The sequence below is a fragment of the Momordica charantia genome, assembly GCF_013281855.1.
Source record: "Momordica charantia cultivar OHB3-1 chromosome 8 unlocalized genomic scaffold, Mcharantia_2.0 BLBB01000008.1, whole genome shotgun sequence".
Classification (NCBI taxonomy): domain Eukaryota; kingdom Viridiplantae; phylum Streptophyta; class Magnoliopsida; order Cucurbitales; family Cucurbitaceae; genus Momordica; species Momordica charantia.
Genome location: NW_028275166.1, coordinates 24,616,143 through 24,642,481, shown reverse-complemented (window position 1 = coordinate 24,642,481; position 26,339 = coordinate 24,616,143). Strand labels below are relative to the sequence as shown.

At 44.7% G+C, this 26,339-nt stretch overlaps 1 protein-coding gene and 1 pseudogene across 1 annotated transcript in view; one reads left to right on the top strand and one right to left on the bottom strand.

The window, feature by feature from the left end:
- The first annotated feature begins 1,484 nt into the window (after nucleotides 1-1,484).
- Nucleotides 1,485-26,339, top strand: part of LOC111020723 (alanine--tRNA ligase-like) — a 51,823-nt gene continuing 26,968 nt past the window's right edge. The window contains 8 exon segments of the mRNA XM_088127004.1: nucleotides 1,485-1,872; nucleotides 2,022-2,260; nucleotides 17,886-18,026; nucleotides 18,235-18,381; nucleotides 18,994-19,146; nucleotides 20,081-20,210; nucleotides 20,637-20,733; nucleotides 20,873-20,993. Coding sequence (XP_087983130.1) covers nucleotides 1,500-1,872; nucleotides 2,022-2,260; nucleotides 17,886-18,026; nucleotides 18,235-18,381; nucleotides 18,994-19,146; nucleotides 20,081-20,210; nucleotides 20,637-20,733; nucleotides 20,873-20,993 — 1,401 coding nt within the window. The 5' untranslated portion in view covers nucleotides 1,485-1,499.
- On the bottom strand, nucleotides 6,373-9,139 carry LOC148209840 (uncharacterized; annotated as a pseudogene).

Sequence of the window (26,339 nt, the reverse complement as noted above, 5' to 3'; positions counted from 1 at the left end):
CTAAAATTTTAAATTAAAGAAGTAAATATGTTATATGAAAATTATTATTTTTAATTAAATATTCTACTTATTCTATTTTTAAATAGTTATTATGCATTTTATAAGTCTACGGTCATAAGGTTCGAAAACATTTTTTAAAAAAATAAATTTGTCAAATTCTACCAACCGCATATTCACTAGATCAAATAGATTCATCTGAAAAAAAAAAACAAATCTTAATTGTCAACCAAACGTACTCTAAAAACGTTTATTTATTTATGTCATTTTTATTAAAATAGCTTTTGAATATTGTTGCTCACTGTTTCGTCACTAACTTTTATTACGGTATAAATTATATTTGCAGAGCTCTTTTTCTTTTACTTTGCAAATAATTTTTTATGTAGCCAAAGTAATTTGTAAAAAATTTATCATTCATAGGAGAAAAAAAAATACATAATGTTTAAATTATATTATGTGATTTGTTTTTAAATCTATAACGTATTATATTAGGATTTTTTTTTCTCTCTTATATTAGAAGATTGTCCAATAGATAGAAACTTTTCTTTGTGGTTCTTTAAATTATTTCGCTGAGATACCAAATGCTTATTATTCATCATATATCTTCTCCCTTTTTTATGGTAATGGGAAGGGAATGATGCTTCGCTTTGATCTCATGATCTATTAAAATAAATATAATTTAAACATCGTAAATTGAAGAGTTACAAGTTTAATACAATAATATTGTACTTGTTAAAAAAAAGATTGTGCTTATTTAATTGCAGTTTATATTAAATTGTAGTTCTTAACGTGAAATAATTGAATGCATCTGATGGAATAGTTTACGACCGTTGACTTTTATTAATTACTCATACCACTGTAGAAAAAAAAAGAAAAAAAAGTAATTATTTGATTTTTATACGGTGTGGTGAGTAAGTTATTATGCTAAAACTCGTCGTGTCATCCTATCACGGAAAGAACACTTGTTACTATTAATATTTTTATACATATAACAAATACATCCAATATTGAGAGATATTATACTCAATTCTTACTTTGTTAATAAAACGTGTAAGCAATATCACTATTAAGCAATATCACTATTTTGCACTCAAGTTTGTAACTTAACGTATTATAAAATATCTATATTTGACTCACAACATTCTAATAGTCTTAAACTTGTCTAGCTAATGATCACTTGATTAGTCAACTTCTACGATGAGACTCACATGTTCGACGTTTAGGAAGTTAAATAATATTTATCAATTAAACTTACAAATAGGAGGGTAAACCAACGGTATAAAAGCTAACCTAAACCTAACTAATTAAAGACATTTATAATTGTTTAATGAGACCATAGGTTTAAAACTCTACCAAAAATTCGTTAGAACGATAAATCGTGTTTACGAATCGCGACTATGAGGTTGGAAAACAATACAACAACTGACGTATGTCGTGTAGGGCAAAGGGCATAAATAAGTGGAATTGAAATTTTGGATTTTAAAAGTTAAAACCACAATTGAATGAGGAGAGGATTTTCCAGAGTCAAGGGGGAACAGTTGATCGTTACATTTCTTAGCTCTTCTCTTACTTCTCTGCATTCCCCGCCGCCACTCTCCGCCACCGCCTATTCCTCCTTTGGGATTCAGTTCTTCCTCAATTTCCCGCTTTTTCGCTGTTTTTCTTCATCATCTACGTCGTCCGAGCCACTGATTTCTTCATTTCTGCCGTATTCTCCGCCAGCAATGCCAGGGGCCGGTTCTCAAGACGTGGAATGGCCGGCCAACCGCGTGAGGGACACATTTTTTCGATTTTTTGAGGAGAAGAATCATGTTCATTGGAAGTCTAGTCCTGTTGTGCCGGTTAACGACCCGACCCTTCTCTTTGTTAATGCTGGTTTGTCTCTCTTTCTCATTTTCGTAATTTTTAGTTGCTTAATGCGTGGTTCTGGGTGGAGGGAGTGGAAGAATGGGTTATTGGGTCGTTCAATTTGATGGGCTACACGAAGATTCTTCATTGCTTGAGATGTTGGGTGTTTGTTGCAGGTATGAATCAGTTCAAGCCCATTTTTTTGGGCACAGCTGATCCTAATACGTCTTTGAGCAAGCTTACCCGAGCTTACAACACCCAGAAATGCATGCGTGCTGGTGGGAAACACAATGATCTCGATGATGTTGGAAAAGACACTTATCACCATACTTTCTTTGAGATGCTTGGCAATTGGTCGTTCGGTGATTACTTTAAGAAGGAAGCCATCGAATGGGCCTGGGAGCTCCTTACCCAGGTTAGTTGACTCTTACAAACGCCGAAGCATTTCTACTTTTGTCTGTCACGAGCTTTTGTTGCGTATCCTGATCGTGTGATCGTGTCATAAGTCGAGTTGGATATGGGTTGGTTCTTTTGAGCATTCTGTCTTGCGTTAAAAGTGATTATAGTAGCATCATAGTGTATCAAATGCGGCGTGTTGTCGGGTTCAGGAGAGACACCGTTACGGACATTACCGAAGGTCGGCTCGGCTTCTTAGGTCTTACCCTGACCGCCGACCTTAGTGTTTTTAAGTCAATTTCCATATTTTGCACGGATGCCAATTTAACTCACCATTTCGATCCGGACACGTGGCAAGTCAAAATCCACATCCAACATTGGCCCCCACTTCGGCGGGGCGGAGGTCGGCTCAGCGAAGTACTCCGAGCTAAATGAGGATGAGTTGAACCCATGTGTCCATGCATGACGTCACGCATTTTGTCAGCCCTAATTTCTGTCTCGAGAACTCAAACGTCGCCACGGGGATCGCCCAAAACTTAGCTTCTACTTCGGGAAATCCTCATGTAGATCATAGCTCGGTAAACCCTAATGTAGTCTCCACCTCGAGGAACCTTAACCTAGCTTCCACCTCAGGAGACCCCACTGCTGGTACAGTAGTTGAGCTTCCCCCCTCAACTTGCTTGGTAGGTAGGCTTGCCGAGCTCCGTAAGACCTACTTTATCCCTGATTCCATAAAGCTTAGGGTGCCCAACGTCGGCAAATACCTCGAGGATCCCCTATCCGGGCTTCGTTAGTTTTTACCCCAAAATGTTTAGTATGGGGGTTAGGCTTCCACTTCATCCGTTCATCCAGAGGTTCCTTAGCGCAGTCAACCTCGCCCCAGCTCAGCTCTCTCCCAACGGATGGTCTACCGTGCTCGGAGCTTACGTGTTGTGGTGGACCATCCGGGACGGGGACGAGGATATGTTAACGGTAGATCAACTTCTTGCCACCCACACAGTTAAAGCCTCCAACGAGGGGGAGGGTAAGTACTACCTCTCAGCTCGGAGGAATGTAGGTCAGCTCATTAGGAATCCCTCTTCAAATAAAAATTGGAAAGAGTGTTGGTTCCTCGTCTCCGGTGATTGGCTCGTGAGAAACGAAGGGGGTGAGCTGATCTGCCACATCCCAGTAGAGTTCGGAGATGTAGCTGAGTGTCTTAGGCAAGAGCTAGGGTCTTTTGGGTCTTCTTTCTTTCTTTCCTTTTTCCTGACGACGTTTTGTGGTGCAGCTCTGCCAGCTCCCGTTCCGAGGATAACAACCAATCGTGGGAGATCGTCAAACGTGCTCAAGGTTGGAACCTTAAGTATGCTCTATGGGGTAAGGCTCTTGTTTCAAACTTGCACCTCTTCTCCTGCGGTCTCAGCCTTCACGACTAGCCGGACGAGTTCAAGAAGCTCCCCAAACCTCGACAATGCGGGTAAGATAAGCGCAAGACTTCAGAAGGTAACCTTTGCTCGGTATGTTGGTTCATATCCTAAATGACCTCACTAACCTTGATCCCTTTTACAGGAATGGCTTCCAAGTTCCTCGCTCTCGGAAGTGGAAAACGGTAGCATGCGTCCACCTCGGTTGCTCAACCTGCGGCACCCCAGGTGTCACAATCGCACTTTAACGGGACTCACGAAGCGATTGTGCGACACTTGCTTTCACACCCTCTAGCAAGTCAGCAAATGTGGAAACGAATAGCCGGTGGCACAAAGGCTATATGTCGCAACCTCCACCCCCGTTCTCGGAAAACGTTTTGGAAACGGGGTTAGAGAAAAAGGTTTTGAAAAACGTTTGAAAGCATTTTGGAAAGTTGTTGTAAAGCTTGAATGCAAGAAGAATAGATTAGCGGCAAGACAATAATACAACGCAATGTAGGGAGGATGACTAGGTGTACCCTTCTAAGGTAGATTATAAAGCATTTTGCCTTTGGCAGGCGTGAACATGCAAAGTGGCGAGGAGTCACTCGCCACCAAAAGTACAAGGAAAACAAAATAACAAGTAAACTAATACATGGCATAAAAGTACATGGAAAGAGGTTGTTATGGGCATGCGGTCACATGCAACAGGCCCTGGACAAGCATGACCATGACATTCTCCCCCACTTAAATGGTTGACGTCCCCGTCAACTGTCGCTGCTCGAACTCTTCAATTGCTGCCGCAGCTGTCTTCAGGTCTTCAGTACACTCCCAACTTATCTCTTCATCTGGGAGCCCTTTCCACTTGACTAGGAATTCCTGTACGTCTCTTCGTGGTCTTCCTACTCGGCGTGTTCTCTCGACGAGGATTGAATCAACTTCTTTGTCAACCTTGTTCGTCAATGTGACTGCTGGACGGGTCACCTCGTTTCGTGTAGGGTCGACGGTGTCGGGGTGGTAAGACTTCAAGTTGCTCACGTGGATAACTGGATGGATTTTCATCCACGGGGGTAGTTGAACCCTATAGGATGTCTTGCTCACCTTCTGAAGGACGTTGACGGGTCCTTCATATTTTCGCACAAGGCGTTGGTCTTTGTTACCTCGAAAGCGAAGTTGTTCAGGTCTCAGCTTCACAAGGACTTGATCTCCTGCCTGGAATTCTAATGGCCTTCGCTTTTTGTCTGCCCACTTTTTCATGTGTTTAGACGCCTTCTCTAGGTATGCTCGGGCCACTTCGGTCGATTGACGTCATTCCTTAGTGAAGTTGTAGGCTTGAGGACTCTTGCCCACATAAGAATGGTCGACAACGTGAGGTAACACAGGTTGTCGCCCGCATACGATTTCGAAAGGGGTTCTCCCCGTGGTGGTGCTCTTTTGGCAATTGAAACAGAATTGAGCTACATCGAGCATCTGGATCCAATTCTTTTGCCGAGCGTCAATAAAGTGGCGGAGGTACTCTTCCAGCATACTATTGAAGCGTTCCGTCTGTCCGTCTGTCTGTGGGTGATAACTCGAAGAGATGTTCAAATTGGATCCTAATAGGCGGAAAAGTTCTGTCCAGAATGTCCCTGTGAAGCGTCTGTCTCTGTCGCTCACGATGCTCTCAGGGACGCCCCATAGTTTCACAACATTCTTGAAAAATAACTGTGCAGTCATTTCGGCCGAGCACATCTTCGGAGTTGGGATAAAGGTAGCATACTTAGAGAACCGGTCAACTATCACGAGGATCGCTTCTGTCTCCCCGACTTTAGGTAGGTGGGTGATGAAATCGAGAGACACACTCTCCCACGGTCGTGATGGAATTGGCAGGGGTTCCAGTAAACCCGCAATTTTGTTTCGCTCGACCTTGTCCTGTTGGCAGATGAGACACGTTTTGGTATATTGCATCACGTCGTCTCTCAAATTCGGCCAGTAGTAGCCTTTCTTTAGCAGGGCGTAAGTTCTCTGCCATCCAGTATGGCCTGCCCACATCGTGTCATGACATTCTCCAAGTAGGAGCTTCCTCAGGTTCCCAGAACGGGGAACATACAGACGGTTGCCTTTGGTGAAGAGGAGGTCATTCTCCACCCAAAACTGTCTAGTCTTGCCTTCGTTGGCTAACTGAATTATCGCTTGGGCAGCTGGATCATTCTGTAAGTTCTCTTGGATGGCTTCGTGAATGGATCCAGTTAGCTTGCTCGCTTTTAGGTGAGCTAACACGCACAGGGCCGCGTGTTCGCTCTTTCTGCTAAGGGCATCTGCTGCCTGATTTGCTCGACCCGGCTTATGTTCGAACTGAAAATCAAACTCGGCAAGGTATTCTTGCCACCTAGCTTGCTTGGACGACAACTTCGGTTGGTTGAAGAAGTGACAGACTGAGCTGTTGTCGGTCTTGACAACGAACTTGGCCCCTAGGAGATATTGCCTCCAGGCCCTCAAGCAGTGGACTACTGCTAACATCTCTTTCTCGGAGGCGGCATACCTCATTTCAGCATCATTCAACTTCCGACTCTCGTATGCAATGGGGTGACCGTCTTGGAGAAGCACTCCTCCCAGGGCAAAGTCTGACGCATCAGTCTCGACTTTGAATGGTCGTGTGACGTCTGCAATTCCCAACACCGGCCCCTCCATCATCGCCTTTTTCAAACTCTCAAATGCGGCTTGACATTCTGGAGTCCAGTTCCACTTCTGGTTCTTCTTTAGTAATTCAGTTAAGGGCCCCGGTCCGTTTCGAGAATCCTTCTACGAATCGCCTATAGTAATTGGCTAATCCGAGGAATGAATGTAGTTCTGTGATGGACGTCGGAATTTTCCACTCTTGAATGGCTTTGACTTTTCCATCTTCCATGCCTATTTGACCACATTCTATCACATGACCCAAGAAATTGATGCGTTCTTGAGCAAAAGAACACTTCTCTCGTTTAACATACAACTGGTTCTGTTTGAGCTTCTCGAAAACAAGCTGTAAATGCACATGGTGTTCTTCCATGGTTGGACTGTAGACGACTATATCATCTAGGTAGACCACCACAAATTTGTCGAGATATTCGTGAAACACATGGTTCATTAAGGTGCAGAAGGTGGCAGGAGCATTCGTAAGGCTGAAGGGCATGACAAGAAATTCAAAAGCCCCATACCGAGTGACGTAGGTCGTCTTCGGTTCGTCTCCTTCTGCGATGCGCACCTGATAGTACCCATATCGCAGATCCAGCTTAGAGAAGTACTTTGCCCCATGAAGTTGATCGAAAAGGTCTGTGATGATTGGCAAAGGGTACTTGTTGCGGACGGTGAGTTTGTTCAATGCTCGATAGTCGATGCATAGGCAGAGGCTTTCGTCTTTCTTCTTCTGAAAAAGGACTGGGGCCCCATAGGGAGCCTTAGCCGGGCGGATGAATCCAGCATTCAGTAACTCATCAAGTTGTTTCCTCAGTTCGGCTAACTCGGGAGGAGCCATCCGATAGGCGTTCTTGGCGGGCAGTTTTGCCCCTGATAATAATTCGATCTCGTGGTCTATCCCCCGTCTTGGAGGGAGAGTTTTGGGCAGGTTGTCTGGCATTACCTCGGCATACACATTCAAGACTCGCTGGATTTCTCTGGGAACTGGTTCTTCAGATTTTCTGCCTTCCACAATAGGGATGGCCATGAACGTTGGCTCGTCACGAGCGAGACCTTTCTTTAGTTGGAGTGCTGATATCATCTTCACTCCGCTTGGTTGTTTGATGCTTGTCTGGACAACTGTGGGATCAGAACCCGTTACAACCAGGCACTTAGCGAGGGGCATGGGGATGACTTTGTGTTCCAGCAGAAATTCCATCCCCAATACTACGTCGAAGTCGTCCATCCGCACTATCACGAAGTCAACCTGTCCACTCCATGTCCCTAGCTTTACTGAGACTCTCTTGGCAACTCCCATGATGGGGAGGGCGGTCGAGTTGACCGCTTTCATCTTTCCTGGATCTTTATCCTATCGCAAGTTCAGCCGACGTGCTTCGATTTCTGTCATGAAATTGTGGGGTGGCACCAGAATCTACCATAGTGCTTTTTGCGGCTCTCTGATTGACCCACGCTTCCACATACATTAGACCACGTTCCAGAGGTTCCTTCACTTCCTCGGTCTTCTTCTGAAGCACCGATAAGAATTTGAGTGCTCCCATACGGGGATTGTCATCGACGTCTTCGGGAGGAGTATCTGTTTCTGGGCCTTCCCGTTCGGTCGCTCGATCGTTCGTCAATGTGGCTTGGAAGGCCCGGAGGGCAGCTCGATTCGGACACTCGTATACTCTGTGCGGTCCTTTACAAATGAAGCAGGATGGTCTTGGTCGATTGTTATTGTTTTGTGGGTTCGACCCTCTCCATGTATTTCCCCCTCTCTGCTGGAAGGGTCTGCGGTCTCCTCCTCCATTTCTGTCAGCTCCCCCATTTTTAGGGGACCCCGATCTAGCGGGTTTGTTTCCACCACTGGAAGAAGCTTGGGTCTTCCTCTGCTCTTGTGATGTATCGTTGCTAAGATCGAACAGTCGTTCGGCTGTTGCGTAAGCAGTAGGGATATCTTGTACCTTCTGTTCATACAGTTTGGCCCGGGCCCATGGTTTCAAGCCCTCCACAAAGGCGAAGACCTTGTCTTTCTCGGACATATCACGGATATCCAACATTAATCCTGAAAACTGCTTCACATAGTCTCGAATATTTCCTGTGTATCGCAATTCACGCAGTTTACGGCGGGCAAGGATCTCTACATTCTCTGGGAAAAATTGGGATCTGAGTTCCTGTTTTAGCTTTTCCCACGTGTCGATGGTACATCTGCCCTCTTGTACATCCACATATCTCGCTCTCCACCACAACTTCGCATCGTCAGCAAGATGCATTGTGGCTAGTGTGACTTTCGATTCCTCTATCACCGTGCTTGTCGCCTTGAAGTACTGCTCAAGGTCGAAGATAAAGTTCTCGAGAGCTTTAGCATCTCGCGCCCCACAGAAGGGCTTGGGTTCGGGAACTTTCACCTTGTTGAACTGAATCGGTCCCCCAGCTGGGGCCTGATTTCCCACTGCTCTCATGGTGAGATTTACTTTGGTGCCTAATTCGGCAATCTCTGACCTTATGTCGTCGATGGTGGCTTTGAAGTCGTCGGTCAGCTCACTGACCATCTGCACAATAGTCTTTTGGGAGATGTCTATTTCTTCGACACGCTCCTCCATGTGGGCGATTGAGCTCGATGAGCTTTCGCCACGTTCAAGGTTATCAGTTCGCTTAACCTTGTCTTCAAGGGCCTCAACCCGAAGGATTAACTCCCGTATAGCAAGCCCATCTATGCGGGCATTCACGACGTCAATTCCGTCAGCTTTGGTGGAGATCTCATCCAGCCGAGATTCCACATATCTAAGGTTGTCAGGGATTTCCTTCAAGAACAACAACTGTTCTTCGATCTCGACGAGTCTGTCGACGTGGGACTTGCCAAACTGTTTTGTCGCGGACATGGTTACTGTTTTCCAACTCGAGGAGCCAACCTGGCTCTGATACCAACTGTCACAATCGCACTTTAACGGGACTCACGAAGCGATTGTCCGACACTTGCTTTCACCCTCTAGCAAGTCAGTCAATGCGGAAACGAATAGCCGGTGGCACAAAGGCTATATGTCGCAACCTCCACCCCCGTTCTCGAGAAAACGGTTTTGGAAAACGGGGTTAGTGAAAAAGGTTTTGAAAAACGTTTGAAAGCATTTTGGAAAGTTGCTGTAAGCTTGAATACAAGAGAATAGATTAGCGGCAAGACAAGGATACAACGCAATGTAGGGAGGATGACTAGGTGTACCCCCTAAGGTAGATTATAAAGCATTTTGCCTTTGGCAGACGTGAACATGCAAAGTGGCGACAAGTCGCACTATACGTCAACCCACGATGCATCTTCCTCTGCAGGATTTCGAAAAGGTACTTTTGGAACACCAATAGGCATTAAAGCAAAGAAAAAATAATTAAGTACTATAACTCACTTTGATGTGGAAGCGTAACAACAGGTGTATTGTCTTAATAAATAAGATGGGCCTTTATCAGATTTTATCTTTTAGCATATTTTATACATAGACATATATTGAATAAGTTCATAAAAAAGGAAGACAAAATGAATGAATAAAGGAAAATTCTTGCGAATAAGTCTTTTGAATGATGAACAAATATGTATACATTCATTATTATAAAATAAGATCAATTTCCCTCGCCACCAAAAGTACAAGGAAAACAAAATAACAAGTAAAACTAAATACATAGCATAAAAGTATGTGGAAAGAGGTTGTTATGGGCATGCGGCCACAGGCAACAGGCCCTGGACAAGCATGACCATGACACCAGGCTCGTCAGCATATGAGTAGTGCTGACGTCCCTGCCCCTGGCCTTGCCAACCTGGCCAAGGTTCAGGCTCTCCAAGCTCAGCCTCTGCAAACCGTTGTCGGAGATGAGGGGTGGGTAGCTCCTCTTTTCCGGAAGAAGTGAGTGAAGGAGACGCTCCGATCTGAAGAGGTCACTTCTAAATCTCCACCGCCCCCCATCATAGTCGACTTGGAGGAGGGGTCCCCGCTAGGTCGACAGTCTTGCGACGGGTTCCGATTCTCGTTCAAGCTCGCCTTCTCCCCGCCGAGTATCCACGATGTCGCGACGAAGGTGAGGTCTTCAAACTCTCATCGGGTGGAGCGAGCTATCCAGACGTCGGGGAACCCTGCGGAGGTGTTGAGGAAGACAATGGCTTTTGCTGCAGAGGTAGCTCTGCCAGCCCTTCTTTTTGCCTTTTCTCTTTTTTGCTTCCCCGCTCTAACATCGGTCCTTTGCAGCTGCACTACCACGCTTGCCTATCTGCCTCTATGGTAAGTTCTTAGATAGAGGTCGGGACCTTAAGGAGGAGGAGACGTGGGCCTCGCACGACCAACGGGTAGTCGATCTCGAGGCGGAGGTGGAACGAGTTCGAGCTGAGAAGGAGGCTGAGATCGACAGGTCTCGAGCCCTAATTGCTCAGGCTCGTGCCGATCTTCAGAACGTCAAGGGTCGAGCTGAGACTGTAGAGAGGGGGTCGAGAGAAGCTCAGCAGAACCTGGTGAGCTGGGCTTTCGTGGAGAAGAAGGTGAAGGAATTTCGCGAGTTTGACGATCTCGTCCGCGACCTGGCAGAAAAGGGCTTTTACAATGCCGTCGAGAGGCTGGAGGTGGCTTGCTCGGAAGATGCCATCGCGGTCGTTGAGCAAGAGTACGAGGCTGTCTGGGTTGATCGTCCGGCTGATGCTGGCAAAGGAGCCGAGACAACCGATGCCGACGCAGGGACTAGCAAGCCCAACGACCCCTCCGACACAGGAGCCGGCAAGTCCAACGACCCTTCTGAGGAGTAGCTTTCTCTTTCCTGCCTTCTGTTGTTTTCCTTTCACTTCTCTCTTTTTTAAGAAAAATGAATGTTGTACCGAGCCGAGGCATATATACCTCAGCTCACATCAAATTTTAATTTATTGAAATTAAACTTTGCTCAGATCTGAGTTGCTCTCTCCGAAATCTTTACACTTAAAAAATTTCAATTAAATTTCGACTTCAAAAATTGAATTTCAATTTCAGTTTTTTTTTCTTTGAGTTTCTCAAGTCTGCATTATCTCTTCTTTGCCCAACGACTTACAAATCGAGGTAACCCAGCTTGGCGGTGAGCTAAAATTAATGTGGATGGCTAGGTTCTTACAAGATGACTAGTGCTCCCAAGGTTTGGAATATGGTCTAGCATAGGTCATACCACGTAATCTTCCTCGGCCCCCATTTGACGTAGCTCGGTAGTAGTTGACGACACTAACGAATAAAGTCAAATTTTGCACAAGTCATTGGAGATCGACTTTCATTAACAAATGAAATTTTACACGTCGGATTATACAAATTTTCTTTCACTCTATTGATAATAGACCCGTAAATGTTCCGCGTTCCACGGGTGGGGGAGTTGTCTCCCATTGAGGTTGGATAGTAGATAAGCTTGGGAGCGAACTACTTTAGACTCTGTACGGGCCTTCCCAATTCAGCTCAAGGGCTCCAACATGCTGCATTACCTTCTTGAGGACGTTATGACCCGAAAGCTAGGTCGTACGGCGTCTCGCCGGTAGATCGGCGCGACGTAGTTCGATAGGACCATAGTACTTCTGGCAGATCTTCCGCCCACCGACCCTTCAGGGACTCAAGCTTTGTCTTCAAACCGCGTTTGATAATCTTGTTAACAGCTTCAACTTGTCCGTTTGACTTCGGATGAGCTGGAGTGACGTATGCTGAGCTGTTGACAGAATTGATTAAATCGGGCACTATCGAACTGTTTGCCGTTGTCGGTAATGAGGGTGTACGGTATGCCGAACCGGCATACTATGCTCGACCACACAAAACTGATGACCTTCTCCTCGGTAATGGATGCCAGGGGTTCGACCTCTACCCACTTGGTGAAATAGTCTGCTGCCATCACGGCATACTTCAGCTGCCCCTTCGCCTTCGGTAGTTGGCCGATCAGATCTAGCTCCCACTAAGCGAAAGACCCAGGACTTGAGATTGGCGTCAGCATCTTCGGGGGTTGCCGCAAGACGTTCGCGAAGCGTTGGCATTTGTCACACGTCTTTGCGAACTCTTTGGTGTTGCGATCAATCGTCGGCCAATGGTAGCCCTGTTGGACGATCTTTGCAGCCATAGAACGAGCTTCGCCGTGGTTTCCGCAGACTCCTTCGTGAACTTCGCGAATAACGTACCTCGCCTCCTCTGGGTCGAGGCACTGCAACAACGGTAGAGAGTATCCTTTCTTGTAGAGGCTGCCCTCTTACATAACGTAATGAGCCGCTTGACGTTGGAGCTTCCTGGCCTGGCTCGAATCTGTTGGAGTCAAACCACTGGTCAGAAAACTTTTGATCGGATTCATCCACGTGGGCTTAGCTGACTGGACCTCCATTATTTTCGGTTGGTCGATGGATGGCTCAGCAAGTATCTCTACTGGCACCGTTCTTGGTAGGTTGGTTTCATAGGTCGAGGCTAAGTGCGCCAGTGCGTCGGTGTTGGAGTTTTCTGACCTCGGCACTTGTCGAATCACATAATCTTCGAGCTGGGCAAGCAACTCCCGAGCTTTGGCTAGATACCTTTCCATACGAGCATCCTTCGCTTAGTACTCCTCGGTCACCTGATTGACGATCAGTTGCGAATCGCTGAGGATCAAAAGACGCTTCACGTCCATTCCCCTTGCAACTCTCAGCCCGTTTATCAACGCCTTGTACTCGACTTCATTATTCGAAGCTCGAAAATTGAACCGGAGTGCGTACTCGAATCGAAGATCACCGGGGCTGAGGAGCAGCATGCCTGCCCCACTGCCTTTCTCGTTGGATGAACCATCTACGTAAAGCTTCCACTGGTCGCAGACGTTGGCCCTCAGCCTGGCCGGATTTTGCTCGGTGACAAAATCTGCGGCTGCCTGACCTTTCAGTGCTGTCCTGGGCTCGAAGGCGATGTCATGCTCACTGAGCTCCAGGGCCCACTTCATTAGCCGACTTGACGTTTCAGATTTGTAGAAGATCTGCTTCAAAGGGAAGTTTGTCAAAACGACTATCTTATGTGCCTGGAAGTACGGTCGCAGGCGTCGTGCTGATGTCACCAATGCTAGGGCCAGCTCTCAACACAGGGGGTAGCGAGCCTCGACCTCGGTCATCGACTTACTTGCGTAGTAAACTGGGTTCTGCCGCCCTTCTGCTTCCTTTACAAGGACCGAGCTCACGACGTTTTCCGACATGGCCAAGTACAAGTAGAGAACGTCGCCAGGCAGTGGCTTGGACAACAGCGGGCCGTGCTGAGGTACTGCTTTAGCTGCTGAAATGTTGCTTCGCAATCGTCGGTGGTCAAACCGACCATTTTTCCTTAATGTTTGGAAGAAAGGATGGCACTTGTCGGTGGAGTGGGACACAAAGCGATTCAGAGTTGCCAGACGACCATTCAGCCTCTGAAGTTGTTTGACATTCCTCGGCGCTTCCATCTCGAGGACTGCCCTTATCTTGTCCGGATTGGCTTCAATTCCGCGTTCGTGGACCATGAATCCAAGGAATTTTCCCGACGAAACCCCAAAAGCGCACTTCTTCGGGGTTGAGCTTCATCTGATATTTTTGGAGTACACTGAAAGCCTCTGCTAGGTCGGCTAAATGCGAGTTCGACTGCTTGTTCTTTACCAACATGTCGTCCACATATACTTCCATGTTGCGACCGATCTGCTTGGCGAACATCATGTTGACCATTCGCTGGTAGGTCGTTCCGTCGTTCCTTAGACCAAAGGGCATGACGTTGTAGCAATACAGCCCTTGGTCGGTAACAAATGAAGTGTGCTCTTGATCGGGTGCATGGATTCGGATCTGGTTGTACCCGGAGTATGCGTCCATGAAAGAGAGTAACTTGTGCCCTACGGTTGCGTCAACGAGCTGATCTATCCGAGGTAGGGGAAACTATCTTTCGGACACGCCTTATTGAGGCTCGTAAAGTCAATACAGACGCGTCATTTGTCATTTGACTTTTTAACTAAAACAACATTGGAAAGCCACGCTTGGTAATGAACTTCTCTTATGGAATTAGCTCGCAATAGCTGTCCCACCTCTTTACAAATTACATTACTTTGTTCTGCGTCGACAAACCGACGCTTTTGCCTTACATGCCTATAATTAGGATTTACATTAAGCCTATGCACCATTATGTTTGGGTCGATACCCAGCATGTCATCATGGGACCACGCGAACACATCGGAATTCGCCTTAAAAAACCCGACGAGTTCTTCCTTCACCTCAACCTCCAGCCCTGCCGATGCTGACCTGCTTATCCAGCCCCAGCAAGGAGACAAGTTCTAGCTCCTCTGCTGGTGTACCGCAGTTAAGCTCTACCTCGTCGGTATGTGGTGGTGCGGTTGTTTCAAGTTCCATGATTGCTGCACAAGTGGCGGTTCCTTTCATAGCAGCAGCATAGCATTCTCTTGATGTTCTTTGCTCACCTCGGATCGTTGCAATTCCGGTCGGGGTTGGATACTTCAGAACCTGATGGTAAGTGGATGGAACTGCTTTGAGGTCATGAATCAGGGACCAACCAAGTATGGCATTGTATGCCGAGCTTCGGTCTATCACAACAAACTCGGCAACTCTGGTCACTTGATGCTCTCCTTCGCCAATGGTAACAAGTAGCGAGATACATCCTTCCGCACCAACTGACTCCCCCGCAAAGCCAACCAAGGGCGTTGGGCTATGCTTCAAGTGCCTTCTCTCCCATCCTAGAGCCGTGTAGGTCGAGAAGGATAATATATTAGCCGACGCCTCGTCGTCAACAAGAACTCTCCTGACCTTCACATGGTCTATTAGGGGGGTGATTACCAAAGCGTCGTTATGGGGCATATGCACCCCCTCACCGTCCTGCTCGTCGAATAAGATTGGCATCACGGGCTCTTTAGGGTACGAGGTACAAACCTCATGCGCTGCTTCTCGGGCTAGAGCTTTTCTCTTCTGCCCTGATCGTCCCCTGCTCGGAACCCCATGAATGGTATTTATAACTGTAGGGTGATCCTCTTTTCGTCTGGGCGGCTGTGACCTTTCTCGCTTCTCTTCCCAAGTGGATCCCTCAGGCTCAGCCCGTTCTCTGTTGCCGACATATTTCTTCAAATAACCTCTCCGGATCAAATCCTCGACCTGCTCCTTTAGATGGAAGCAACGGGAGGTGTCGTGGTCATGATCCTTATGGAATCGGCAGTAGAGTCGCTTGTCTCGCTTTCCCGAAGGTCGGTGGAGCTTTTCCGGGGCTGCAAACAACACCTCCAAGTCGGTGTCTTCGACTGCTGCATAGATCTCAGTGATCGAGGCATTCAGCGGAGTAAACTTGTCAAACTTCGGCCTACGACGATCTGAAGTGCCCCTTTCATCACGCCGGCTTCTATTCTTGTCGTCATCGACTCGCCGAGATGAACTTCGATCATCACCGCGCCGCTTCTTGGAGGGTGGAGACTTGTGTTCCTGATCTCTACGCGGTTGCTTCGCCTGGCTTCGTTGGCCGTCCAGAGCTCCAGGCCATCAATGTATTGGCGAGGCCGGGCAAGCATCTCGTTTAGAGAGGCCGGCGGGCGGCTCCCGAACTCGATTGTCAAGTTTCTGTCGTTCAACCCTGGCGTGAAGTACATCATGGCGATGTCGTCATTACAACTCACCACCTTGACATGCTCGTCCATGAACCGAGCGATGTACTCCGTAAGGGACTCGTTGTCCCGTTGCTTCACTGTTCCGAGGTGGGAGGGTGGCAACTTTAACAACTGCCTAGTTGAGAACTGATTGATGAACAATCTTCTCAGCTGTTGATAACTGTCGATTGACCTCGGCTTCAGCTGTCAATACTATAGCCTCGCCGAGCCTTCCAGTGCTATCTGAAACGCTCGGCACTTCATAGCATCGCTCGCGGCTAAAAAATCCATCTTTCCTTCGAACACTTTAACATACAAGACTGGATCCCCGGACCCATCATAGGAGCTCATGACCGGAACTTTGAACCTCGACAAGATGGGCGTGTCTAGGATCGCTTGGGAGAAAGGTGGCTCCTCCTGCTCGACCGTGCGATGTGGATCTAAGGGTCTGCACTGCCTCTTAAGGTCTTCTATCTTCCTCTGAAACTAATCTCGGAGAAGGTCAACCTCGGATCGGAATGAGCGATCGCCCTGGGAGGATCTCTCTCGGTCATCTACCTCCGAGCTCCTTTCCCTTCGTAAGTCAACCTGGTCCTCCTAATCCTCAGTGCCACCCACCGACGTCTCGATGGTCCATCGGCCCTGGCGGGCGCTATAGCTGCTGAGCGATGCCTGATGAGTCCGAGGCAGCAGAATTCTTGGGCATCGATTTTTCCTTTGGTCGTCTTGCTGAGCGTCGCCTTTCACCGGTGCCCCCGAGGGACCGCCCAACCCCGGGCGTTGAGTCTTCCGCGAGGGTGCTTCTACTTGGCCCTCCCTACAAGGTCGAAAATGATACTTTGTTCTCCTGGTCGGATGCAGCAGCCCCTTCCCTTTGGTAGGATCCCTGGAGACAGAAGAGTCGGACACCTCACTCCCCCTCTTGACTGCTTCTAGCCGCGCTTTGACCTCTGTAAGCTCGACGATCACATTAGCTACGACGACAGGATCCACACCCACGTCGGTGCTTGCCCTGGAACGCGCACCCGTGTTCCCCCAGCTACGAAGACGAAGAACACGCGGTGGCAGCTGTTCCTCTGAGGCCACAGTGGTGGAAACTGATCTGAGGCGAGGTGGAAGTCCCGAGCCACTATGGGATCAGATGTGGCAAGCCGACCTCCATTCTCCTTGATAGCCCCCACCTGGGGCTGACGCTCTGCAACCGGGGTTCCCGCCACTTGAGAATACGTGCGGCGAGGATGGGCATTGTGGGTAGTGGGATCCCCCTTGGAGAGCGGATCGGCGAAAGCTGAGAACGTGACTGCTGGGAGCGGGTTTGGGCCATCGGCTCAAATTGCAGAAGCGTGACTGACTTTCAAATATGTCGTTTCCCACAGACGGCGCCAAATGTTTGAGCTTGGTTTTGCCAAACTCGAAAGAGGGACATGTCGGAATGATCGGAAGGTACTTCTCTAAGCTGCCAAACGCCTTCCCAGAGCATTTGAGGAACCTGCAAACAAAGTTAGCACTCCGACGAGCAAGTTAGTCCTAATCCGATCTAACTTGTCAAATATATCTAGGTTTGCGTACCTTGCATTTAAGGCAGGAGCTTCTATTTATAGAAGCTGAACCCGACAGGAATTTTGACACATCCTAAAAATGCGGCGTGTTGTCGAGTTCGGAAGAGACACCGTTACGGACATTATGGAAGGTCGGCTTGGCTTCTTAGGTCCTACCCTGACTGCCGACCTTAGTGATTTTAAGTCCATTTCCATATTTTGCACGGATGCCAATTCAACTCACCATTTCGATCCGGACACGTGGCAGGTCAAAATCCGCATCCAACAGTTGGTTCTTTTGAGCATTCTGTCTGAAAGAGTGATTACATAAGAAAGAAAGGGTCACCGGTTTCCAATTAGCCCTCATGGAATGGGAGATTTTGAAAAGCTCCTCGATCATCTGTAATCAAAATATTGAGGAAAATCCATTGCTCTTTGGTTATGGCAGGCCTATGTTTACATCAGTTGTAGCTTGTTTTTTCTCATAGTAGTTACAGTTATGTGTTTTATGAACCTACAGGTTTATAAACTGCCCACAGATCGATTTTATGCCACCTACTTCAGTGGTGATGAGAAAGCTGGTCTTGCACCTGATAATGAAGCCAGAGATATATGGCTGAAGTTTTTACCAGCTGAACGTGTCTTACCATTTGGCTGCAAAGTAAGATTATATGACAACTTCAGTCTTTTTTTTTCTCTTACAACCCACAAGTGTCTTGTTGTCTTTCTGAAATATCATGATGGTATAAAAAATATGTTGAACTCCCCATGTATTTATGCTGCAGATTCTTTAATTATCTTATTTTTCGTGTGTGTATTTCATGTTAGCTCTTCAAATTTTTTTCTAATTTTTTTTTAAATTTGAGCAGGACAATTTCTGGGAGATGGGTGATACTGGTCCTTGTGGACCTTGCACTGAGATACATTATGATATGATTGGTGGTCGGGATGCTGCACGATTGGTTAATAATGATGACCCCACATGCATTGAGATATGGAACCTTGTTTTTATTCAAGTAGTCTTCTTGTCCCCCCCCCCCCCCCCCCCCCCCCCCCCCCCCTCCTTCTCTGTTTCAGTGTTTTCTGACTCTTCAACTGATATCTGGCCATATGATTCTTGATCCTTGCAACAATTGGAATATTTCCTGTTTTTCTAGTAGCTTCCCTGATGTAGGTTGTGTTGTGGTTGAACTGTAATATGTTTATTATTAACATTGGAGTAGCTGTATCATATCTGACTTCTGGCATGCTGGTTCATCTGATGTGAAAGCCTGATTGCTTAAGTGTTTGTTTGGTTGATATTGCTGTATTAGTTAGGTCTCCCGTTGATTGGAAAGGGGGGAAAACGAAATGAAAAGGTAAGCATGGTAGATTTACTTCTGAAGGAAGTTTAAACTAAGAAATATTTGGAAGACAACTAAGGATACCAGTTACATTGCCTAAACCTTGCAAAGTTAAGAAGTGTGGTTACTAAATAATGTTTGCATTGGTTGGCTTTGGTCCTACAATCTTGTCAGTAGATTTGCTGGTGCATCTCTTTTGATGGGTTTTGATTGTTATTGTTATCATTATTTCGTGATAAGAACAACTTCGTTGGTTATTAATGATTGTGTTTATCATTGCTACAGTTCAACAGGGAAAATGATGGCTCCCTTAAATCTCTCCCTGCCAAGCATGTTGATACTGGCTTGGAATTTGAAAGACTGACTTCGGTACTTCAGAACAAGTTGAGTAATTATGACACTGATCTGTTCATGCCCATCTTTGATGCAATCCAAAAGGCAAGATCAGGATCTTTCTTACTATATATATTTTTACTTTTGTGATTTGCATAGGATATAATTTAGGATGGTGCTTTTGAAAAACATGTTTTTTTAAATAAAAATCTATTTCATAGACTAATATGAAATTATAGAAAGACGGGAGGAAAGCCAGCCCCAAACCAAGGAAGTTACGAAAACGTCTTTAAAGTGGCGGTAGGAGAAGTAAGAATATAAGAGTTAAAGGCATATTATTTACACCAATAGAGAGCTGAAAATAAAACGTAATCCAGAAAAGAAAAATTAAACGAATTTTTCTTATTGTTGGAGATTCAGTTCTTCCTTTATCACCAAACAAACCAAAAAGAAGTCCTCATAAATGAAGCCATAAGATCTTTTTTTTTTTTTTTGGAAGGATGACCTTCTGTAAAAGTGGAAAGCAAGCTGTTCAGACTGTGATTCAATAGCTTCTTCTGCCTTGACCAAGGGAGATTACGGAAATGATCTCCAGATGTATTAATAAAGAATAATATTTTCCCTATTCTCTTTTTGTAATATACCAATGTTTTGAACAAATGACAATGTGCAATGGGAAAAATCTTAAACCAACAAAGTTGCCAAAGGTTCTCCTATCCGGAACTATGTAAGAAGGGGAATAATTACAAGAGTGTTTGCATACTGCACTTCAAATGGAGACAACAAGAATAGTTAAATCTCAAATCATAGCTACCATTTTTCTCATTGTTTAAGGAAATTCTTCTGTTCTTTTCTAATCATGTTTGCTGGGAAAAAAACTATAGTAGCATTTAGCCACGAAAGATAGGTGTCTCAGTGAAAGACGCTTCATCTTTGGTTGAATTGCACAAGGAAGAAGAGTAATCATCTAGATCTCTATATTCAGTCAAAGTATGAATTCCTCTTATGGCGTTTTCTGTTTTTCCTCAAATATTTGTAGGCAACTGGAGCTCGGCCTTATACTGGAAAAGTTGGACCAGATGATGTGGACAATGTGGACATGGGATATAGGGTTGTTGCTGATCATATCAGAACTCTTTCAATTGCCATTGCCGATGGGGCTTGTCCAGGTGAGTACTATTGAAAACAGGAAATGCCTGTCTAGAAAGCATTTTAAGCCCTTCTACTTGTAATTATTGGTTACGTCCTGTCTTCTCTCTTTGTTTGTTTGTTTTCTCCTTCTCCTTTTCTTTTTCTCTCTTTGGAACTTCCATGGGAATTTATATAAGTGATCCTTGTATTGGTAGTGGATTTTGATCTTTCTTCTTCGATACCATGAACAGGATGAGGATTGTTTAATAGCAAGTAATTATGCTTATCAGTTGCATAGTTGTTTGTTAACATTCTGTGGGTTCTGTTATCATTGTTAAAAATTAATATTTGCACTTGTTATGTTCATATTTTGTTGTGATTGGATTTGTCGTCCACCTTCACTCTTTGCACATCATTTGATGCTCCATTAAATAGTTTCACGTCTCTTAAAAAATCCTTGATAGGTAATGAGGGACGTGAATATGTTTTGAGACGTATCCTTCGTCGAGCAGTTCGATATGGAAGTGAAGTTTTAAAAGCTCAAGAAGGATTTTTCAATGGGTAGGAGGACTTTTCTATTTTACTCGCCTGCACAACTCTTTCCTTGCTACATCTTTTGAGTGTCATAATATAACTTTAAATTGTATGTCTAAATATTTGTTTATATGATTGTTTTCTGCTAACGATTATGGTGATCCAGACCAGTGAGTACTGTTGTGAAATTGATGGGTGATATCTTCCCAGAGCTGAAACAACATGAGGTGCGAATTAGGGAAATAATTGCAGAAGAGGAAGCAAGTTTTGGGAAAACTTTGTTAAAGGTACTTCCTTCTTGAGGGTTTGAGAGTTTGATGGATGAATGTTGAGGGTTTGAGAGTTTGATGGATGAATGTTAAGGTCTTAGCCTTGATCTTTTTGGTGTAAGCTAAAAGGCTAAGAACTAAAATCCCTACGGTATCTCTAAAGACATGGTGTAGGATTGTGTGTTGTATCTTCCCTGAATTGGTCAGGGATGGGGCAAATCTATGTCCATGGTTAAGAAGAATAATAAAAACTAAGGATAGAGACACCAGAGAGACATACACGAGAAAAGAGAGAAGAAATAAATTCTCAAATTGATTGATCAAAGATGAGGAATAGATGCACTATTTATAGGTTACAAGAGGAAACAAAATCTAGGAATAACCTCCTAACTTCCCTAACAAAAGAAGAGATTTATTTGCTAAATTTAAACACAAAATCTAAACAACTTTAAAACAACTTCTAAGTAAGTCCACATAATCTTAACTTCTAACTAATTCAACACTCCCCCTCAAGCTGGATTATACAGATTGAACAGTTTCAGCTTGATCAACAACCTTTCAAATACGGGTCTCAAGAGTCCTTTTGTTAGGATATCTGCAACTTGATCTGATGATGGAACATACATCAGATTTATAATTTTCTCTTCAATCTTCTCCTTGATAAAATGTCTGTCAACCTCAACATGTTTAGTACGATCATGATGCACTGGATTGTGTGCAATAGCAATTGCAGCCTTGTTGTCACAATAGACTTCCATTGAACTATCAAACCTGATCTTGAGTTCTTGGAGGAGGAGTTTCAGCCACCACAGTATCTCACAAATACCATGAGATAATGCCCTGATTTCAGCCTCAGCACTACTTTCTTGCAACAACTGATTGTTCTTACTCCTCCATGTAACAAGATTACCCATACGAAGGTACAATAATATCCTGTCGTAGATCTCCTATCTTGAATAGAACCTGCCCAATCAGCATTTGTAAACACCTTAATCTTTCTGTCATCATCCTTTCCGAAAAATAATCCAAGCCCTGGAGTTCCTTTAAGATATCTAAGAATATGATACACGGCTTCCATGTGTTCTTCAGTAGGAGCATGCATGTATTGACTTACAACCTCACTGCAAAGCAATATCCGGCCTAGTGTGGGATAAATAGATTAATCTTCCAACAAGACGCTGATATCTCCCTTTATCAACGGGTACCCCATCTAGGCTCTCTCCCAACTTATGATTGGGACTTATTGGAGTATCAGATGGTTTACATCCAAGCATTCCGGTTTCCTTCAAGAGGTCTAATACATATTTTCTTTGACACACAGATATACCAGTTCTGCTCCTTGCAACTTCCATCCCTAGAAAATACCGAAGTGTTCCAGGTCCTTTATTTCGAACTCCTTTCCAGTGCCTGTTTTAGTCTCTCTATTTCTTCATGATGGTCACCTGTGACAATAATATCATCGACATAAACAATGAGGATGGTGATCTTACCTTGAGAGTGCCTATAGAACATTGTATGGTCAGTTTGAGCTTGGGTATATCCTTGTTTACAAACAGCCTTTGAAAATCGCCCGAACCATGCACGTGGGATTGTTTTAAACCATAGAGAGATTTCTTCTTCGAGCACACACCTTTCCATCATACTTATCAATGTCAAATCCAGGAGGAAGGTCCATGTACACCTCTTCTTCCAATCTCCATTGAGGAATGCATTCTTGACATCCAGTTGTTGTAGTTTCCAATCCAGATTTGCAGCAAGAGACAAGAGGACACGGATTGTGTTTAATTTTGCAACGGTGCAAATGTCTCCTGATAGTCTACCCCAAAAGTCTGAGAGTATCCTTTGGCCACCAATCTTGCTTATACCTTTCCATGGACCCATCAGCCTTATATTTGACAGTAAAGATCCATCGCATCCTACCGTTGGTTTTATCTTGAGGACGATCAACTACTGTCCACGTATCATTAAGCTTCAAAGCCTTCATTTCATCATGTACCGTACCAGCATTTTTCCACTGTGGATTGCTCATAGCCTCTTGAATGGATTTTGGTACCTTCATTGGCTTCCAGATTGAGAGCCAAGGTCTGAACTGCTGAAGATAAATGACTTTACCAATACATCGAGCAATTGGATGTTGAGTACATGATCTCACACCCTTCCTAAGTGCAATAGGAAGATCAAGATCATTAGTATTGTCTTGAGGCACAAGGGTAGATGTTCAGTACCTAAGGACGAGATGGATTCATGACTTTGCTGTTGAGGCTGTGGTGGCTCCACTCCTCTTTGAACCGTTTGTCGCCGAGAATAACAAGAGTCTCAGTTTCTTGTCACTTTCGATTGGGTTGACTGATCATCTTCATTATTACAGGAAATAATAGGAACTGACTCTTCTATCTGAGTAATTGGGACGATCGGGATAGGTATTTTTGCTGAGGTGACTCGGTATTTAGACCATCAATCTCAGGTATTTTTTATTGAGGGGACTCAAGTCTGGTATTTAGATCGTCAATCTCCCAAAAATTCCATCAAGACTACTTGTAATAGGCTCAGTCTCCCCTTGAGGGGAATTTAGGGAGAAAAAAGATTGAGACTCAAAAAAATGTGAAATCCATGGTAGTGTAAAATTTATTGGTGAATGGACAATAGCATTTATAGCCTTTTTGAGTAGGAGAGTAACCAAGGAAGACACACTTTCTGGCTTTTGGCTCCAATTTGTGACGTTCATGATCATAAACGTGAGTGAATGCAGTACATCCAAATATTTTGGAGGAATTGTGAGGACAGATCGGATTTGCAGATAGATAGTGAGTAAGATTTCTAGTGGAGTGTTAAAATTTCAGAACATGAGAGGGCATCCGATAATGAGATAACAAGCAATAAGGACAACATCACCCCAAAAAACAGTTAGGAACAGAATGGTGAACATGAGAGCACGAGCAGTTTCTAAAAAGATGCCTATTTTTCCTTTCAGCTATACCATTTTGTTGGGGGTAATGACACAGGAACTTTGGTGAATGATTCCATTTTGAGACAAGAAAGTTCTCAATATTTCATTAAATATTCTGTCCCCTTATCTGTGCGAGAATTTGATTCTCGTATTAAATTGATTATGAATGAGAGAATGAAACTGTTGAAAGATTGATGCAGTTTCTGATTTTTTCTTTAAGTAAATAGACCCAACAAACCCCAATGTGGTTCATCAGTGAAGGTAAGGAACCAACGTTTACCGGACATAGTTTGATGCGAGACGGCCCCCATAAATCACTATGAATCATTGTGAATGGGACTGGATGATATATATACTCAACAGAAGGAAAGATGTACGAGAGAGTGTTTTGCAAGTTGACACACTTCGCAAGTAAAAAGGTCATCTTTATGAAAAAGTGAATGGTACAAATGTTTAAGATACTGAAAACTCGGGTGCCTAAACAGCGATTGTAAAAGTAAAAATTTGTGTTCCCTAGAATTCGACTCACTACAACCTGGAGACTTGTTTATTGTCTTAGACTTGTCCTCTGAAGTAGTAGGAGCCTTCAAAGCCATCAAACATTGCCAATCGTCGTTCCCGTTATCAAGTCCTGAAACAAAACACTTAGAGTCAGTGAACATGGCTTGACACTTTAAATCATGAGTCAACTTCTGAACAGAAAATTAGATTGCAACATAATTTAGGCACATGGAGCACTGAGTGCAATGTAATGTTTGGGCTAAGAATAACAGAAACCAAAGCCCTTTAATAATGGCCGATGACCCATCTGCAAGCTTGACATGTGTGAATCGGGTTGGGTGTACATGGTAAACATATCATGAAAAGCGGTCATATGATCAGTTGCACCCGAATCTAGATCCACTGATCGGAATGCTGCTGACTTGTTAAAGCTGCACTAAAAATACCTCGTTGTGGCCACAAAACTTGATGAAGGAGTAGACTCAACCGGCGGTGTGTTAAGAGGGGCGATAGAGCTGTTCAGGTTGTGATGCCTTCGAAAATGGAGGGAGAGAGGTGGCCAAATCTTGAGAGTTTGACACAACTAGGCCCACTGATAGTCAGAGGAGCTGGTTCGAGAAGATGGAGTATTTGTAGGTGGAGTGGTCGATAATCCCCTGATAAATTCTTCCGTTGAGGACGACCATGGAGTTCCCCAACACCGATCTTTTGTATGGTTTGTGCGCTTACAATGATCACACCATAGGTTTGTTCGACAGAGTAGATCGGGATGAAGGTGGTGGTGGACCTCGTGCCGCCAGAGCTGATGATTCCAGTGAGAGGGACAGAGGTTTTGCGTGTGTATCACCATCATCACCGTTTACGGCTTGACTCCAGCGAACTCTGCGAAGATTTCATCAATGGCTGGGATTGGCTTTTGTGGCAAGTAAGCGGCCACGCACTCATCTAATTCCGGACGAAAAGACCTGCAAGAAATCATAAATTCGTTCCTTCTCGACGTGTTGCGGCGGAAGCGTTCAGCATCCTTCGAGTTCTCCCATTCGAGATTGAGGACATAAATCAAGTTCAGCCCACAACCTACGTAATGAGCTGTAGTATTGGGTGACATCAGATTCACCTTGTCGTAAGGAAGTGCTTATTGCGTAATTCAACAATTGAGCCGAGTTATCAAAATCAGAAAAAGCCATAGTGAGCGCATTCCAAAGATCCTTTGCTGTTGAGTAGAAGATGAAAGATTCTTTAATGTCCTCAATCCTCAATGTTAATGAGCCATGCCATGACCATTGAGTTTTGTGGCATCCCACACGGAAAACAAAGGGTCAGCTTCATCTGGTTCTGCTATCGTGCCATTGATGTACCCGAGTCGACTACGGCCACGAATAACTAGGAGGGCCGATTGAGACCATTGCAAAAATTTTTCCGTTGAGTTTTGGAGAGGTAATTTGGAGCGAAGTGTTTTCAGAGATAGAGATGTGAGGTGTCGTGGATGTGATTTAGGGAGAGAAATTGAGGTCGTATTTGATCCGTTGGAACTCTATCCTTGCGCACATCAGTCTCATGGCTGTTTTTAACCATTTCGGTGTCAATCTAACCTAGCTCTGATACCATAAAAACTAAGGATAAAGACACCAGAGAGACATACACGAGAAAAGAGAGAAGAAATAAAATTCTCAAATTGATTGATCAAAGATGAGGAATAGAGACACTATTTATAGGTTACAAGAGGAAACAAAATCTAGGAATAACCTCCTAACTTCCCTAACAAAAAAAGAGATTTATTTGCTAAATTTAAACACAAAATCTAAACAACTTTAAAACAACTTCTAACTAAGTCCACATAATCTTAACTTCTAACTAATTCAACAAATAAACTTGATAAAGTTGTGCACCCCATGGATACTGATCTGGGTGCATCT